This window comes from Ptychodera flava (genome assembly GCF_041260155.1).
Source record: "Ptychodera flava strain L36383 chromosome 23 unlocalized genomic scaffold, AS_Pfla_20210202 Scaffold_23__1_contigs__length_28996876_pilon, whole genome shotgun sequence".
Lineage (NCBI taxonomy): Eukaryota > Metazoa > Hemichordata > Enteropneusta > Ptychoderidae > Ptychodera > Ptychodera flava.
Genome location: NW_027248277.1, coordinates 21109828 through 21127176, shown reverse-complemented (window position 1 = coordinate 21127176; position 17349 = coordinate 21109828). Strand labels below are relative to the sequence as shown.

At 35.3% G+C, this 17349-nt stretch overlaps 1 protein-coding gene and 1 long non-coding RNA gene across 2 annotated transcripts in view; both read left to right on the top strand.

Moving 5' to 3' along the window:
* LOC139123842 (fibulin-1-like) overlaps positions 1–763 on the top strand; it is a 62894-nt gene extending 62131 nt beyond the window's left edge. The window contains exon 8 of the mRNA XM_070689992.1: positions 603–763. Within this exon, the coding sequence (XP_070546093.1) occupies positions 603–763 (161 nt within the window). The remainder of the gene's footprint in view (positions 1–602) is intronic.
* Positions 764–990: 227 nt separating this feature from the next.
* LOC139123604 (uncharacterized) lies at positions 991–13127 on the top strand. Its single transcript, XR_011549724.1, has 5 exons — positions 991–1060; positions 1817–1872; positions 2701–2791; positions 3464–3653; positions 11026–13127. It is a non-coding gene; the product is annotated as an uncharacterized lncRNA (long non-coding RNA).
* Positions 13128–17349: the final 4222 nt, after the last annotated feature.

Sequence of the window (17349 nt, the reverse complement as noted above, 5' to 3'; positions counted from 1 at the left end):
TATTGAGTTACTGGAAGATGGACTGCTACATTAGTATTTGACACTGGAATAGGATTAATAACACATCACTATTCTCCACTACATATGATATTTCTCAGACTAGTGGTCTTGAGTTCCCATGTCATTAGTGATGTTACTCTCACTGACAACTGTCTCTGCTATGTCATGCCTATGCAAGCCTCTCGGGACAGAGTTTGTGAAAGGCTAATGAATTTCAACATTCTACACAATTGATGGTACATGCACAGCTGTAGAGCATTGGATTTACCTGTCTGCAAGTGTCTATGTGCTAACCTGACTTGCAGTTTTCGCAGTATTCCATTCACTCAATGCTTACTTTGTTACCAATTTTATGACTGCAGTTACTTTGTTACCAATGCAGTCATTGTATGCGCAGCTGTTGTTGCAGCTTGTAGTCTCAGTCATCAATTTATACGGATATGTGTGACACTAAATAGCCTTTCTAACACTCTCAGGTAAATACTGAGATAGATAGATCAATGGATGGATGGGGAGTATATGCAAACTTAGGTTAAACAGAGAAGAAGGCAAAGATGACCAGAAAAATATGGAAAAATGGAATTTTGTTTATTTTTGAGCAGATATTGATGAATGTGCAGAGACTTTGAATTGTACAGCTCCCAACACTGTCTGTGTCAACAAACCTGGAAGCTTTGCATGCAACTGTCAAGCAAGTCACATGGGTGATCCACTCTCAGCTGAAGGATGCTCCAGTAAGTACACCTCTCAGTCTGAACTGTGAGGGCGCTCTGTGGAAGGTTTATGCTATTGGCATTGGTGACCTAGCATGAGAAATGCACATGAATATTTTCGCTTCAAATCATATGAAGAAACAGGTCCGTAATGTTGTTACCAAATCATGACACGTCCCAAGCTGAAATATCCTTGTCATTCTTCTCTACAATTTTTTGGTCAAGATATCTGGGATATATAATTCATCAGTGACACATTTTATGTTTCAATCAACAGATAATCGTAACTCAAATCCATGTTTCAATGATGGTACATGCACAGCTGTTGAGAATGGATTTACTTGTCTGTAAGTATCTAGCTATGTACTATCTCTCTTTTATCTTTTGCTTCACTTTGTATCCAAACTTTGGTTGCATTTTACCAATTTTGTGACTAAGTATGCAGGAATGTTGGTTACTTTCTTACCAATGCCATACTTTGTATCCAGTTTGTTTGGTTACTTTGTTGCAAATTCTGCAACTAAGTAAATGTTAAGGTTGGTTACTTTGTAACTGATGCTGTACCTCAATATCCAGAATTTGGTGATTTTGTCACAATCTCTGTGACTTACTTTCCAGTATTTGATGACTTTGTTACAAATTGTGTAAGTTAGTATACAGTGTTTGGTGACTTTGTCACAAATTCTATAACTCAGTATCCAATATTTGATGACTTTTTCACCAATTCTGTAACATAGTATCTAGTATTAGTTACTTTGTCAAAAATTCTGTAAATTTGTATCCAGTTACTTTGTTCGAAATATTACCAATTCTGTTACTTTGTAGTAGTTATTTTGGCCTCTGCAACACTAATTCGGTGACTTTGTACCCCTAATTAGGTCAGGCTATGGCCAATTTTTCTCAGTGAACCCTGTCAAGTGATTGTTGTGCTACCCATACTACTGTATTGTAACATTTTTAGCAGATTTCATGGAAAATCCTGTGATTAAGATTTTCAATTCCCATGAAATCTTTGCTCTTAAATATCAATAGCAATATCAGGTATAAGTATGGGTGAAGCAAGTCTGTTTTCTGTATTTACTTACAAATATTTTTACTTTCAGGTGTCCAAGTGGATATGTTGGTTTGACTTGTACTGAGGAGGATCCTGAATTGAAAAGTGAGCAAAAACACATCATATAGCCTGCAAATGCCACAATATCTGTAATTAATTTCCCATCGGCCACCACTGTGGCGTTGAGATCAATTTTCCTATTTTAAAACATTCAGCGGCACGAATCCTCTTGACAGGTGTTAGGTCAATGTCAGTTTGACTACTGATGAATTTTTCGTGTTGGCCAGGCCAGTGAAATTTTGAGTTAGTGATGAAAATACCACCCAAGTGGTACTATTGCGGAAATTCAAACTCATTACTACAATTTTCAGGGATTTTATAACTCCGTTTAAAAACTATCTACTGTTGATTGACCAATCAGAGCGCTCAATTCAGGGTGTTTTATCTACTCGTAAAGCCTTGGTCACCAAATTCCAGAAACGAATGACAGCGCCGTAGTAAAGTACTGTCCAATCAAAAGTGAACATGTCATATTCTGTATGCATCTGGTACGTTTTAATATTCAAATTTGGTAACACAGCGGAAACCAGCTGCAACACAAAATATGCTGTGCCCTAGGGCATTTATATAATGTGCCCTAGGGCATTTATAGGATGTTCCATTACACTGGAAGGCTATTTCACAAATAGAAGTTTTAATTCATATCCTAAACATGTTACATTGACAAAGGGGACGGTTGACGTAAACACATTGAAAACGAAGTGAATTACTGGTCTGGCAAATGATGGAATATATCCGCTACACTTCCACAAGTTTTAGACATTTCTCGGTATTTTTGTATATTTTCCATTATTGATCATATCATTACTCCTTACATAGAAACCAGGCTCTTACAATAATGATACACATTTCTTGTAAATGTTCTGATTTCAGAATTGAAATGGATCGCCATTGTAGTCGGTGGTATTGCAGGATTTTTGTTAGTAGTACTGGCAATAACATTGTTAGTGGTATGCTGTAAAAGGTAATTTAATGTGCTCTCATTGGTTATATCTACTTAACTCCAATGCAGCTCTCAAGATAACCCCACACTTTTGTCTGATCCAGCATTATTGCTCTATGAAGTCATAACCAGTTTATGCAGCAAACTGTACACATAATGCATTGCTATTGTTGACATTGTATATTTTGGTCCAGATTAAATTCAAATATCAGTATTGACAATGCGCTTTACATATACATAGCCATATTGACAAGCTCAATAGTGGGTTTTTCAATATGCACTATGGAGTAAAAGAACATGCTATTGACATGTAAAACAAAAGTAGTGAAAAAAACATGTAAAAGTTAGAATTCTGTCCCTTTAAAAGGCAACAAATTGTTCCCGAAACTGCTAATCCAACCACATGTTAACCCAGCTGGGTCACTCATCGTAAGTTTGAACCTTTGTACATATACAGTCATCCATGAAGAGCTGATGAACATCAAACTTTTCACAGTGAATATTCTATCAGCTTGTAGACATTGCCAACATTTTTCACAGCATGTGATTGAAATATTATAGAAACCCAGGCATCATTGACCAATATGAATGTAGCAATTACTTCTTAGTCATCTCAGACAAATGTGATCACGCTACAAATATCACAGTATAATATGCATTTGAAAGAATAGATAAATTACTTGCTTTTGTCAGGAAAAAACTTGATGTGCCAACACCTAGAGAAGAAGATGTGAATGAGTTGCTGTGGTCATCAAGGTATCAGCCTGGGTTACTCAGAGCCACACTCCATGATAGGGATTTTGAAAAACTAGAACTTGAACAACAACATGCAAATAGGAGAGATCCAGTGATAGGAGAACGTCCTGGTGATGTTGAACTTAGGGTAAGTTTTTCAGTAGATTGGACTCTTTCATTAACAATCTAGGGTATGAAGGTTCAAGTTGGTATCGAAATCCATGGTAATGTACCATGGTCAATGGTTTACCCTTTCACCACCATGGTTTGGCCTAACTCCATTGTTTTCTAGGGCAAAGTTTGACCTTTATATAAGGAATAGGGGTGAAATTGGTAAGGAGATTAAAAGTTTGCAGGAGGTGGCTCTTTTGACCAATGGATTTACTATCTACCAATTGAACCTTGATCCCGTTGTGACCTTTGATATAATGCAGAGATCTGACCTCAAACAGAATGCAAACGATAATAAATAGATTGTTGAAAAAATATGTTTCTCTATGGGGATGAGCATATCAGTGCACATGCATGGTCCAGTGTCTTCATTTTAACTCAGAGCTGATATTTTTCTATGTATTTAGTCTGGTAGATGGCATATCAATGCAATAGCTTTGTATTACTACATAATACTCTTTTGTTTTGTGTTCAAAGACTATCCCTTAGAGTTCAAGGTTCATGGCGTACTGTCCTTGCAGCATTAGGGCTATACAAGTGCACACCAAGTTGTTTGTTGTTGTTGTTGTTGTTGTTTTGTTTTGTTTTTGTTGTTGTTTTATTTTAGGGGGACAATCACTGACTCCTTTCCATTCTGTTCCTTGATACCGAGGATATCATGTAGGTTCTGAAAACCTGAACAGCAATCACCCAATTATTCTTTCCCATAATGTTATTTTTCCATGATCGATGTTTTAACTGCATAGTGGTGATGTTTAAGTGAGTAGTGGCCTTGGACCATTTCAGCTTTTATATTGCAATAAATTAGTATAAACATAACAAGAGAGTAAACATTTTGAGATTGTTAGTCTTACTGACTTTACATGCTGTCTGTGTCATACAGTGAAATAACCTATGAGTACAAACCAGTCCATCTTAGCTTAGACATCAGTGACATGGTTACATTTTATATTGAATGAAGAAATTACTGATTTATTGCTTTAAGTATAGGAACAATTACACACAGAAAATACATTAACACAAAACAAAATAAAACCGAGTCACAAAATTGTTACGCTACATGTTAAAAAAATATAACTTTAGACTGTCAACCAATAATGCAAAGTCTAAATAAACAGTTGTTATGCAGCATCAAATATTACAAATTTGGTTAATTTCAATTCATGAAATAGTAAGGGTTGAAGTTACGGATGTTTACTTCGAGACAATGAAATGTGGAAACTAAAACATTTATCTGTCTTTTCTATTCAAAAGTCTCAAAAGTAAAATAAAATTAGTATAAGTAAGCTTACACAAATCTGAAAATGTTGAAAGGCTTGCTTACATTGTATTGAATATTTATCTACTTTCTGTGAAATGCATTCTGTGGTGAGAATGGGAAGGAATTAATTTTTTTAAATGGAAAAAATACTATGAGTATTATAAAGACTACAACTGCTATCCTTTAAGGTAGTTTATGCCTCAAAAATGAAAGACTTAAGTTTTCTCAAGCAAATTTTCAACTGATTTATTTCAAAAGCAAGAATATATTTGGGGATCACCATGCAAATGTTGATACCAGGGAATTAAATAACCCAATATTTACCGATACTTGATATTTCAAAATGTCCCAATGCCTGCGTCAACTCTATGGGGAAAATAAAATTTACAACTTTTGAAATACTGAGACAGTGAAAATTTTTCTTACTCCAACATTTTAAAATCAACCCCCAAAAGTGGCTGATCAGAAAAGAATTAAAAATTTGAGAGTCTAAATATCTGTCTCAGAGGCACATTCTTGGTGAACTTCCAAAGTAAATATGGAACAAAAATTCTCTTTACACACAATTACGTCCATCTACCCAGCTTTGTTATGACAAATGAACCAAGTAAAGTTGAAAAAAGTCACTTTTTCGAACAGTAGAAGAATATGATGTGAATAAAAAGTTCCTTCATGAATAAAGAGAAAATAAATATGTCTGTGAAACCTGCTCATTTATTAACTGAGTGCAAAAACTGCAAACCAGTAACAAATCAAATGTGATTGAGTGTGATCAAATCATGAAAAAGCCTTTGTTTTACTTGTTTGCATTTTGAAGGTTTTTTATCCCAAGAATAGGCCTAAATCAAAAACTGTTGTAAGGGTATTGAATTTTTTCCTTTCTTCTGCAACATATCAATGTTTTGATTAAATTGCTTGTAAAAGATGAACAGATATTCAGTACATATCATTTGCATTTGAAAGATGTAGATCAAAAATGTCTCTGGATCTGACCAATGTCAACAAAACACAGTCTGGTACAATTTATTGTGATGTTATCACTGTACAAACACTTTGATGCAGTGGTTGTTCCTATCAGCTACAACCACCCTGCAAGGTACATCATCTGTCAGTGCTATACCAGTGGGGCAGTTCAGCCCATCACTATCACTATCAATACGACAAACAAACTTACCACTACTCTCAAACTTCAGTAGACTGCTGGGAAAGTCAGTAGTAACATAGACATATTTATCATTTTCAATTGCTATTCCCTTTGGCTTACCCCATCTGACAATCAAAGGAATACAAATACTGGTCATCTGCATTGAATACCTGGATACGCTTGTTATTGTAGTCTGCTACAAATACCATTCCAGTAGTTGCTATGACTACACCCCAGGGCCAATTGAATTGCCCTTGACCTTCACCTCTTGACCAAAATGACCTAAGGTATTTACCATGTTGTGTATAAACTCTGACACAATTCCCACCATAGTCTGTCACATAGACATTGCCATCTACAGGACTAATCCCAATACCATATGGATTTTTCAACTCATTTTGTCCAAAGCATCTGATGACATGTCCATTCTCATCATTGACAACTATTTGATTATTGTTGTAATCTAAACTATAGTGTGTATTATCACTTGATATAGCTATATCCCATGGTCTGAAAGGTTTGTTAAAATGTTTGAATTTCGAAATTTTCTTAAATGATCCCTCTCTGGTAATTATCTGCAACCTATTATTGCCTCAGTCAGCAGTGACAATGTCTCTGTCTTTGTTTATGGCCACACCATTGGGACAGCTGTACTGTCCCCTAGCACTTCCTTCACTGCCAATGGTCTTCACCAATCCTTTGATGACAGGTATGATGACAGGACAGCCTGGTATTGGTTGATTTCCTATTGTCATGGTAACTTGATATTTTCCATCCAATTGTCCAGACACTTTCACTGTGTGTGTACTATCTCTGTTATCAGCTACATTGATGTCTACCCATGATGCATCAGGTTTCTTTACCTTGGCTTTCACTTTTTGTTTTGGGATGACTTGTTTTCCTGTGGAATTTCTGGTTGTGATCAGTAGGTCTGCAGAGTCACCTTTCAGGAGTTGTTTTGGAATGTTTTCAACTGTACACTTTGACATACACACATCAGATTTCAGTATTCCCAGAATTCCATGCTCAGACAATTCATCATGTGGTGTGAATATAAAGTCGTCATGTTCAGCTTTCACTGTAGTTTCCATGGTAATCAGTTGCTTGATACGAGTGCCAACATCACCCTTTGTTGAGAGAAGTTGAGCAGCATTCCCATGATGCATCAGTGTCTCTATGTAATTGCCTGCACTCTTAATATTACCATGTTTTAATTCCATCTCATCGATATCAGCAGCTGCTCTTTTAATTTTCATTTTGTAATTGTTTTTCAGTTCATCTATCAGTCTCTGCTCTTCTCTTTTTATTTTCTTGATGATTACTTCTGCTTTCATTCTCACCTTGCTTTCTTCTCTGCTGCACTGCTCTGTAAGATCAGTGTGTATCTGCTTGGCCAGGGTTTTGTTCTTTTCAGCTTCCTGTTCTTTCACTTTCAGTTTGTCAACCATGGCTTTCAATTCTGTAAGATACTCATCTGCTGCATCTTTCAAGTCTCTGTGTACGTGTTCTGGTATGCGGTGATTGACTATGGTGCAGTTTGTACAGACAGGTACCTGACAGGTTTCACAGTAGAATTCAATTTCATTCTTAGGATGAACATTGCAATATTCCACTGCGTGTAGTGTCACAGGACTGGTAGACTTTGCTGTTTCATATTCTGCCTTGGTCATAAGTTGATGTATACGTGTTAGTGGCAGATTTTTATGTGCCCTAACACAGTTATCACAGAGATAGTGTTTACACTCAACACACCTGTGAGTCGCTGTATTCTGTTGGCAGCCTTCACATTTGATCTCAGTTCCCTGCATAGACTCCAGTCGTTGCTTGAATATCTCAATCAGATTGCTCATAAAGAAGTTGCCTTTTATCGCTGGCACTCCTCCAACAGGAAGCTGATATTGCTGTCGACATTCTGGACAGTTTAGAGATCCAGTCTTTTCAACCAGTGTGACTAAACACTGCTCACAGAATGTATGCAGACATGGTAGAATTTTAGGAGACTTGAACTGCTCCAGACAGATGGTGCAACACAGGAAATCTTCACCGATTTCTTCCAAAACTTTGCGTTCAGATGCAGCAGCCATTGTGCATAGGTGTGTCTAGTTAACCAACTGGAGACAGGTGCAGAGCCGATAGCAGATACCGGATGAGGCCCCTCAGCAAGATATTGCAAATACTGTTAATGGTGTCACATGACTCACCAACAGACATTAGTATTGTAGTAAAGCAAATTCTTATTTGATTTCATACACTCATCTAGGGAGTTCTTGGTGACCTATTTCTTGATCAGGCGATCCACATAGTATAAATACCGACATGTGACTGAGGTTGGAGGTCACTTTCACAACAATGCCGTTGTTGACAAAGTGATTTTAAACTGACTTCTAGTAGGACCTCATTTCATATAGCATCTAAACTGAGGTATTTTCTGGTGCACAAGCTGTGCAATATAACATTCACCAGCTGCTTTCATTTGCTGATATTTGTTGAAAATGTTATAGATAGATAGATAGATGGATGGATATATAGACAGATTGATTGATTGATTCCATAAGAACTATTGCATCAGTTGGCTGAGTATGTATGTAAATTCACCAGTATGTATGTCATATGAATAATATTAGCTACTCAAGTACCTTTGCTAAAGTTGATGCGTATTTTTCCTGTTTCATTATGATATCTGTAAATTATTCTTTTTCATGAATTTTGCATTTTTTACAACACTTTGTGAAATATCTAGCAAGCAATCATTATGCCCCTTGCCATTGTATTTGCTACCTGGTATGCTCACATATAAAATACCTCTTAAATCACAATGCAATCAGCAATGTTATCCTTTGGGAAAAAAAATATTTTCTTTCACTTTTCTTGTTGTTTTGAAATTGTTTTTAGGGTGCTTGGAGTTAAATAACATATGGTGAGGATAAATTCAATAATTTTGATCAAACAACGGTCAGATTTGCCTACAAGACAAACTGTCTAACAAGTTTCAAAGGGAGATCAGTTCCGGAATTCATATGTAGATCAGATCTAGAATGCGGATGTTAACAACAACTTTGCATTGTAAACAGATAGTTGATGTGTTGACAGGCTACATGGAAGTTATTTTAACTCGATCCTATTTGTCCACATAATGTATGACAATCTGGAGTTGTACTTACAGGCTGGAGATGTGTATGTATGTATATATATATATGTATGTATTTATGTATGTATGTACGCTCAAATAACTCGCAAACCACTGCCATGGGTCTATCATGTTGGTATTTGGTATGTAGAAACATTATGGCTTGTAGATGGGTAGTCTGTTAGATAAGTTTGTCTGCTTCAAAACTATGCAGATGAGCCCAAAATGGTAAAAAACTAAAAACTTAGGAATATTGATTGGCTTTCTTTGATATTTGGGATACAGGAACCATGTGGTGGTATAAGTGGGACGTATCCATATTGTGATGAAATCTGCAATTGCAAATTTTTAATGAATTTATTTGTAATATTTTGATACTTAGGTCATCCGCTCAGAAACTGCTCCACAATTGGCCTTCAAATTAATAATAGAAATTCCTGGTGATGACGTAAATAAGCTTGCAAAACAGTTGGGTGAAATTTTTAGATAGGATTTTGGGACATTCTTTCCATTTTTTGGTCAAAATATGTTTATTTGAAATATGTGTCTTATCATTTTTAGCTCACATTTTGTATAGGTATGTATACCAAAGAGAGCTTATATGGTAGGTCGGTGGCGTCTTTATGTCTGTATATGTATGTACATATGTGTATGTATGTATGTTAGTATGTGCAGATGTATGTCCATCCACATCAAAAACTCCTAAACCGCAGCACCAACAATCTTTCTTAGTATTTGGTGCACAGGTGAAGATATGATTTTGTTCAAATGAAAATGTCAGTGTCAAAAATATGCAAGTGAAGTAAAACAAAGGAAAATCATGTAAAATGCTAAAACTCTGTAACCACTGGCCAGCTTTGATTGAAACTTGGTATGCAGGTTACTTTAGTTATATTTGTTCAAATTTTGGTGAAATTTTGAAAGTTGTATTTTTGGGGCAAGTTTTCCCATTTTTGGTCAAAATATCATTTTCTCAAAATTAACTATTCTGATTGCATTCAAACTTGGTAAGCATGTACATAGGCGCATACTTGGTTGATTGTCTTCAAATTGTGGTGAAATTTTCATATTTGTATTTTTGGGGCAATTTTCCCCATTTTTGGTCAAAAAATCATTTTCTCTGAAATCGCTCATCTGATTGCTTTGAAACTTGGTGTGCATGTTCCCAGGGGTAAACTTTGTTAAGTATACTCACTCTGGCCTGCCACATCAAGCTAAATGTGAGTCAAGTGTTATTGACGCTTTGATATTCAAAACTCTTCCATAAATGCATTACTCTATAGCTTTTCATGTCTTATGAAGTTTAATGTTTTCTGCAAATTTTATGAATTATTGAACACAAATAAGCATGTTGGTTATTTTTGGAGTACAATGTTTCATTTCAACATCGTCTAAGAAAGACTATGTCACTATGTCACACATATGTAAAATGTCATGTACATGAAATATGATAAATTGCAGCAAAAACTATGTCAAATCTCAAGTCTATGTTACATTTAAATCCCCAGTGAATTTTGTCATTCCTGACAAACCTCAACACAGATGAAGCAATAGTCACAGTCATAACTTTATTATTTGATTTTTCTCCTAAGAAATTATTAAAATCATTATCACACTGATTGAACATTTACGTTCCCATTATTTTTGTTTGAAATTCCATAAAACAGGGTTTCAGCATATCACCACAAGTTACTGTGTCAGCTATAATATGTCACATGATCTGGCATTTACTCAGTTGATTATGAAAAGCAGTTTTGGAAATTTATTATAGAATTATATTTCAATTTAATCGTTAAACATTTTGTCTTCTTTAACAGTACCGACCGATACACTATCCAACTGGAATATACTCTATAGACAGCACAAACAACAGTACACTTGACTACACCCTGGAAAATGGAGCTGGTCCAAGCAGGCTTGGAACGGAGTACTTCTAGTGGATGTCAGCCAGGTCACGGAATCTTCCATTTACAGAACAGGGTGTCTTTGAAGACTTCCAGAGAATTATGTCAGATTATCATTATGTCAGTACTTTTCTAACTATGAATGAATGGATAGATAGCTTAAGCCACCCTGTCATCCCCATTTTGCAGTGCACAGGTCCTACAATTCTATAGAGAACAGTATGGATGGAATGGATTATTTGCAGTCAAAGGTGTAAATTTGTCTGAGACATTAAAGGAACCAGTGCTGTTGTCAAATGTATTCATCGGGTCTATAATAAATTAGATGTAAAATCATAACTGAGAAATACATCTCCCCAACATCTTTCTCATAAATCAAATTATTTTTCAAAACTGTCACGCTGGAAGACATGAATTTTTTGTTGAAATAGTTGAGACATGTACAAGAACATTATTTAATGACGCTGGGTTCAACCATCAATCACATCATACCATTGCCTTTATACCATACCATACCAGCACGAGTATAATTTTGCATATGCAAGTAAAGATACCGACATTTCTGTAAATTTACCAAACTTATCAAAAACCATGTGATATGAAACTACCAAAGCGATGTTGAATGTTGTATCCATGTTAGGCTTGCATATCTCTAAAACACTGATTTCTGTGACAAAAGTTACGTGTCAGACACTCTGTTAAACAGCAAGGCACCTATATCCATTCTCACTATTTATTTCTCATAAATTCACCAAGTTTTCACACAAACTGACGTTCATTTTGAACATGATTGAAACTAATTTGAGAGAATGAGATCTTTTAATTGTTCGAAATTATCAAAAGAGTTAGGTGACCTATATCTGAAAGTTGCAACATTACAAAATACCCTCAAAAACAAGTGCAGTGCAAAGGAAAGCAGATGAGCTTACATTTGCAGGTAACCAACATTACTAAACTATCACACATAAATACTTCAAAATTTACACGAGTATCTGAAAAAAAACCGTGAATTTTCATGTCTACCAAGCTTTGATGGCAGGGGCTAAAAGGCAAAAACTTGAACAAAAATTCAAATACTGCAGGTCTCTTATTTATGGACAAGAAGACCAGTTGATATTGTTCCCAAAACAGGCATTTGTCCATAAACCTCAAACTGCTCCCATCTATTACTTCCAAATTTTATCATGTAACCTTTAGTCGAAGTACATCTTCTAAGAAAAACATTGATTTTATCAACAAAATAAGGACAGTTCTGTTGTCCTCAGAAGTACATCATCAAGAAAGTCCTCAATTATGAAGAGTGATAATCAGAGGATTTCTTACAACTTTTCTCATTTGAACCTTGTCAAAACTCTTTACAGTATGATGTCTGCTTGTACAAAACACGGTACTTTCAATCCAAAAGTAAGATTGTTTGTAGTTAATGACCACTACAAAACTTACCTTTCTTTGCACGCCTTATAATTTTTCATCACATCCTGTGAAAGTAAGAAATGGGTACTTTTGTGTTGTGATTTATTTGCAATTTTGTTGAGTGATACATTTTCTATTTATTGTTATTTTTCAGACTGTAATGTTTGAAATAATGATGACTTTTGAAATCATGTGTGCTATTATCTAATCTTCCACAAGAGAGAAGATTATAACTTGCCAGCCTTCACTATTTACAGTCATCCAATCATAGTCAGCCATTCATGCTTTAATTTGCATTGGCTTTGTAAGAAGCTACTTGATTGGCTAATCAGTATAATTTGGTAAACCAACAGCCAATCAAAGACTTGATGCCAATATCTTGAATATGTCTTATTTATGTATCAAAAAGATACATTATTGTGTGTGCTTGTCATGAAGCGTTTTGTTTACATTTTGCCATGAAAATTACCTAGCAGTATTCAATTTTTTCAGATGAAAAAGCAATGTAAATAGAATAAAAAGTGCCAAAGGCAGCTAGAATTTAGAAAGAAATGTGCCAAAGAATTTATTTTTTCTTTGCTACTTTGTTACAGCTTTGTCCATTTCTGTAAAATTAATTAAGGTCTATAAAAGGTGATACAAATGTTACTTCTTCCAACTTACTTTGTTATTCCGTATGCTGAAGTCAAAATAACAATATGTCTTTCTTTACTACAGTCATAAGTCCTACTAATGGTGGTTCAACCACAGTTACTTCCTTGATATCCATCCTAAACCCTTATCAAAGTCATAATATGAGACATTGGATGTGTCGTTGTGGTGGATGTTGATGGGGTCCTTGTAGTGGCATCGTCTTTTGACTTGCCAGTCAAGTGATAAACAACATAAAATGTTGCTCACATTTTACCCTCAATAATGAAGACTGCAAATGATATCAGTGCTACAATTTAACAATGGAGGATTTTGAACAATGTGGTAATAGTTTAATATCATGAAATGAACAGCAGAGACGTATGAAAATTGTAATTTGAAAGTACGTTATTTAATTTGAGTCCTAGTTCAACAAAATTTGATTTCATGTGAAGAGAAATGACAATTTGACTTACTTGTTGAGTCCAAATATTGAATTTTAATGTTCATTTCTAGCTTCCAGTAATTCTGAAAAATATTTTCAGTGTGAAAAACAGAAAATTGTGAAGTTCAACAATGCTGTACAAGATGTATAGCTATAGGATTTACTTATTTAGAAAAAATGCTCAGTGAGCGTGAAACCTCAGCACCCAGAGTTTAAATTAGAATGAATGTTTGGCAAGCTTGAAATGAAAGAATTGCTTGTGATTATGAAAATTAGAAAAAGAAAGAGTGCATCTTGATTATTTTACCTTTTAAAAATGTTCAGAAACCAGAAACAGGTGAAATGTATTATTTTTGTCCATGCCTCTACCATTCTGCCTCTATCAGATTTCTGAGTTTTGGCAGTGTGTGTTTGCCATTACACTTTTTGTTGTTTTACAATTTTTACACAGTTGTGTGCTGTTATTATTATGTCGAGTTTTGTTATTAGATTTTCTCAAGAGAAATAACTTATTTAAGAGAGCTATTTTATGTGTAACACAAGTTGTAAATAAAGTTTATGCGTTATAATTATACTTGATATGTTTTTTTAAATTGACAGTTCATTAAGGTTATATACATTTGCCATACCAAGTTGTCATGTTGACTGAAGCAACAACATGTAAGCATGACAACATATTCCTCAATCGGACTAAACTGTTCACATTCAAGCGTCTTTTACACCATGAATCCTACGACCACAATAGTCTTATTCCTATTAAATTATTGGAAGATGGACCGCTACATTTAGTATTTGATGGGTGAATAGGATCAACAACACATCACTATGCTCTACTACTTATAATATTTCTTAGAATAGGGGTTGAGTTCCGTTCTCATTAGTGTTGTAACTCCTTTCACTGACAACTCTCTCTGCTCTGTCATGCCTATGCAGGCCTCATAGGACAGAGTTTGTGACAGGCTAATGAATTTCCACATTCCACACAATTGTATGCTGTAATATTGGTTACTTTGTTACTAGTTCTGTGAGGCCAAAAAAAAATTGATTTGTTTCTGGTCATGGCGCGCATCATTTCAAAGTGTGTGTGTCAACTCTTTTTTTTCCTGTTTTTCATTTGCCCCTATGGAAAAAAGGGGAAAATGTATCAAATTCCACCCAAAATTTAAAACAAATTGGAAAAAAATTGCGTCACCGCATCATTTTTGCCACATGTCAATGACCAGAAACAAACCTGTTATTTTTTTGGGCCTGACCTAATTTCATTTGTTTTGTTACATTGTTGCAAAAGTCTGTTACTTTGTATCCAGTAAGTTTGGTTTATACATTGTTACCATTTCTGTAGCATAGTATCAAGTTTTTGATGACTTCCTTACCTGTGATTTCAGATTTGGTCTCTTAGTTAAAATTTTGTGGCTAAATCCTTGGCAATTGCTTTAATTAGTTACTATGTTACCAAATCTGCCACTTATAATCTAATTATTTTGGCTACTTAATTTACAAATTCTATTATTTTGCACCCACCATACTGTCAGGTTTTGGTCACCACTGTATCGTGAACCCACTGTTTTTTTATTGCTTTGCACTCCTTACGTGCTCTTAATAACCTAATTGCTTGCAATTTTCACTGTCTCACTGCATTACTTATGTTTGATAAACTTTTTGATTAAGATTAATTTCCATTTTGATATAGGTATGTATATCAATTGAGTATGCAGGTCTGTCTTCTGATATCTGTCAGTACATATTTTTACTTACAGGTGTCCTTGTGGATATGTTGGTAACAGACGAGGATCTGTGTATTGACCCTGTACGTGCAGTGTTGAGCACTCGACTGTGCCTGCACATGTATATTTTACTCATATTGTTGACAAGTGAATCTTTGGTCCAGGCTAGAACTGACATTTTAACAACTGCACCTTATAGATATATGTGTTGTGTTAACTCTTACGAAAATGTTGCATAGACTTCTATAAATTTTAAATAGAGTCATTGTTTTCTATAGATTTCTATAAGAATATGACATCAAAGCAAATTCAATAATCCAAATCAGACAAGGTAATAAATTACCAGGTTCTTTAGTATAAATATCAAAAAGAAAATATTTACAAGATAACGAAGGACGGTCTTGAACCACAAATGTAATCATAAGTGGTGGTACCAGGTGTCCGTAACGGGTAAACGTACCCTGTTAGCATGATACACTCGTCAAGCATGGCCCTAAAGTTTCCAAATCAATGGCAACTCAGTGAAGCTACCGTATAAGGTCAACAATGGGAATACTGTCACGAATCATTTGTGTAACAGAAATGTGTCATATTTGGAAACTATGTCCCCCTATCTACCATAGAATTTCTTAAAAGATCTTGCAAGTGTACTTTCCGAGAAGCCCTGTCTCACTAACTTATAAGCCAATGAGGCATATCGTTCTCGAAAATCATATGACTCACAGGCTCTACAGTATCTAAGGAGCTGTGAAACATATACACCATACGCTGGAGCAGATGGAATGTTGCTCGACAAGTAGGAAAAGTTGATAATTTGAAAATTAAAATTAAGCCAAAACTCTTGTAAACTTCTATAGAACTGTAGAAAGTTAAAGAATGTCTGTAAGCTGTAGATTTCTATAGAATGCTATGGGGTCTTTTTCGTAAGGGTAGAGCTGGATAGTGGGCATTTCAGCATGCACTACAGAGTAGAACAATATCTTGCCATTGAGTTACAAACAAAAGTAGTGAAAATGATAATTTATATTTACATTCACTGGCCCTTTACAAGGCAACAAAAGTTCCTCATTAAAGTAGTGGAATCTGACTGAAGTCCGCATTTTAACCTATACCTCTGCCGGTGGTGCAATACCTTTGTACCTACAGTCATCCAGAGTCATATACTTTTGGAATCTGACAAACATCAAACTTTTCACAGGAAATGTTGTGGTCAGCTTGTGCACATTTGCATGCCCACATTTGACACTGCATGTGACTGAAATACGATTGGACTTGAAGCATGATGAACATTGCACAGTGCAAATAGAAGGGGCCACGGTCAAAGGTTTACCCAATCACCACCATGGTTTATCCTGATTGCATTATTTTATATGGCAAAGTGGACCTATTCAGAAGGAATAGGGGTGAAAGTGCTAAGAAAATCAAATGTTTGCAGGAGGTTTGGTCTTTGACCATAGAACAGACTATCTACCTTTTGAACCCTGACCCTGGTGACTTATGACATTATGCAGATATTTTACCTCAAACGGGATGTAAATGATTAAATAGATATGTTGTTGATGCTCTTGTTCATAGTCTATTCCCCAGAGTTCATGGTTCACACAATGCTCTCCTGGCAAAAGTAAGGCTACATCATTGCACACCTAGTTGATTTAGGGTTTTTTCATATGTTTTTATGTGTTTATGTTTTTTTATTTTTTTTTTTCACAATCACCCACTTCATTCCCTTCCTTTACAGCAGGGTTATTGTGTAGGTTCTGAAACCTGAACAACAATCATCAGATGACATACCTCCCCATTATTCTTTCCCATAAGCTTAATCTTTCTATGATCGAGTAAGTGACCTTTGACCATTTCAGCTTTTCTGTCCAATGAATTGGAATCAAAACACTTCAGTGTAAACCTTATTTAGATTACTGTTTATGTTGCACTCAGTGTTATACAATGAGACAAAATATGAGTCCAAACCAGTCTATCTTACAGATCAGTGACACAAGTACTCATGATATTTAATGAAGAAAATAC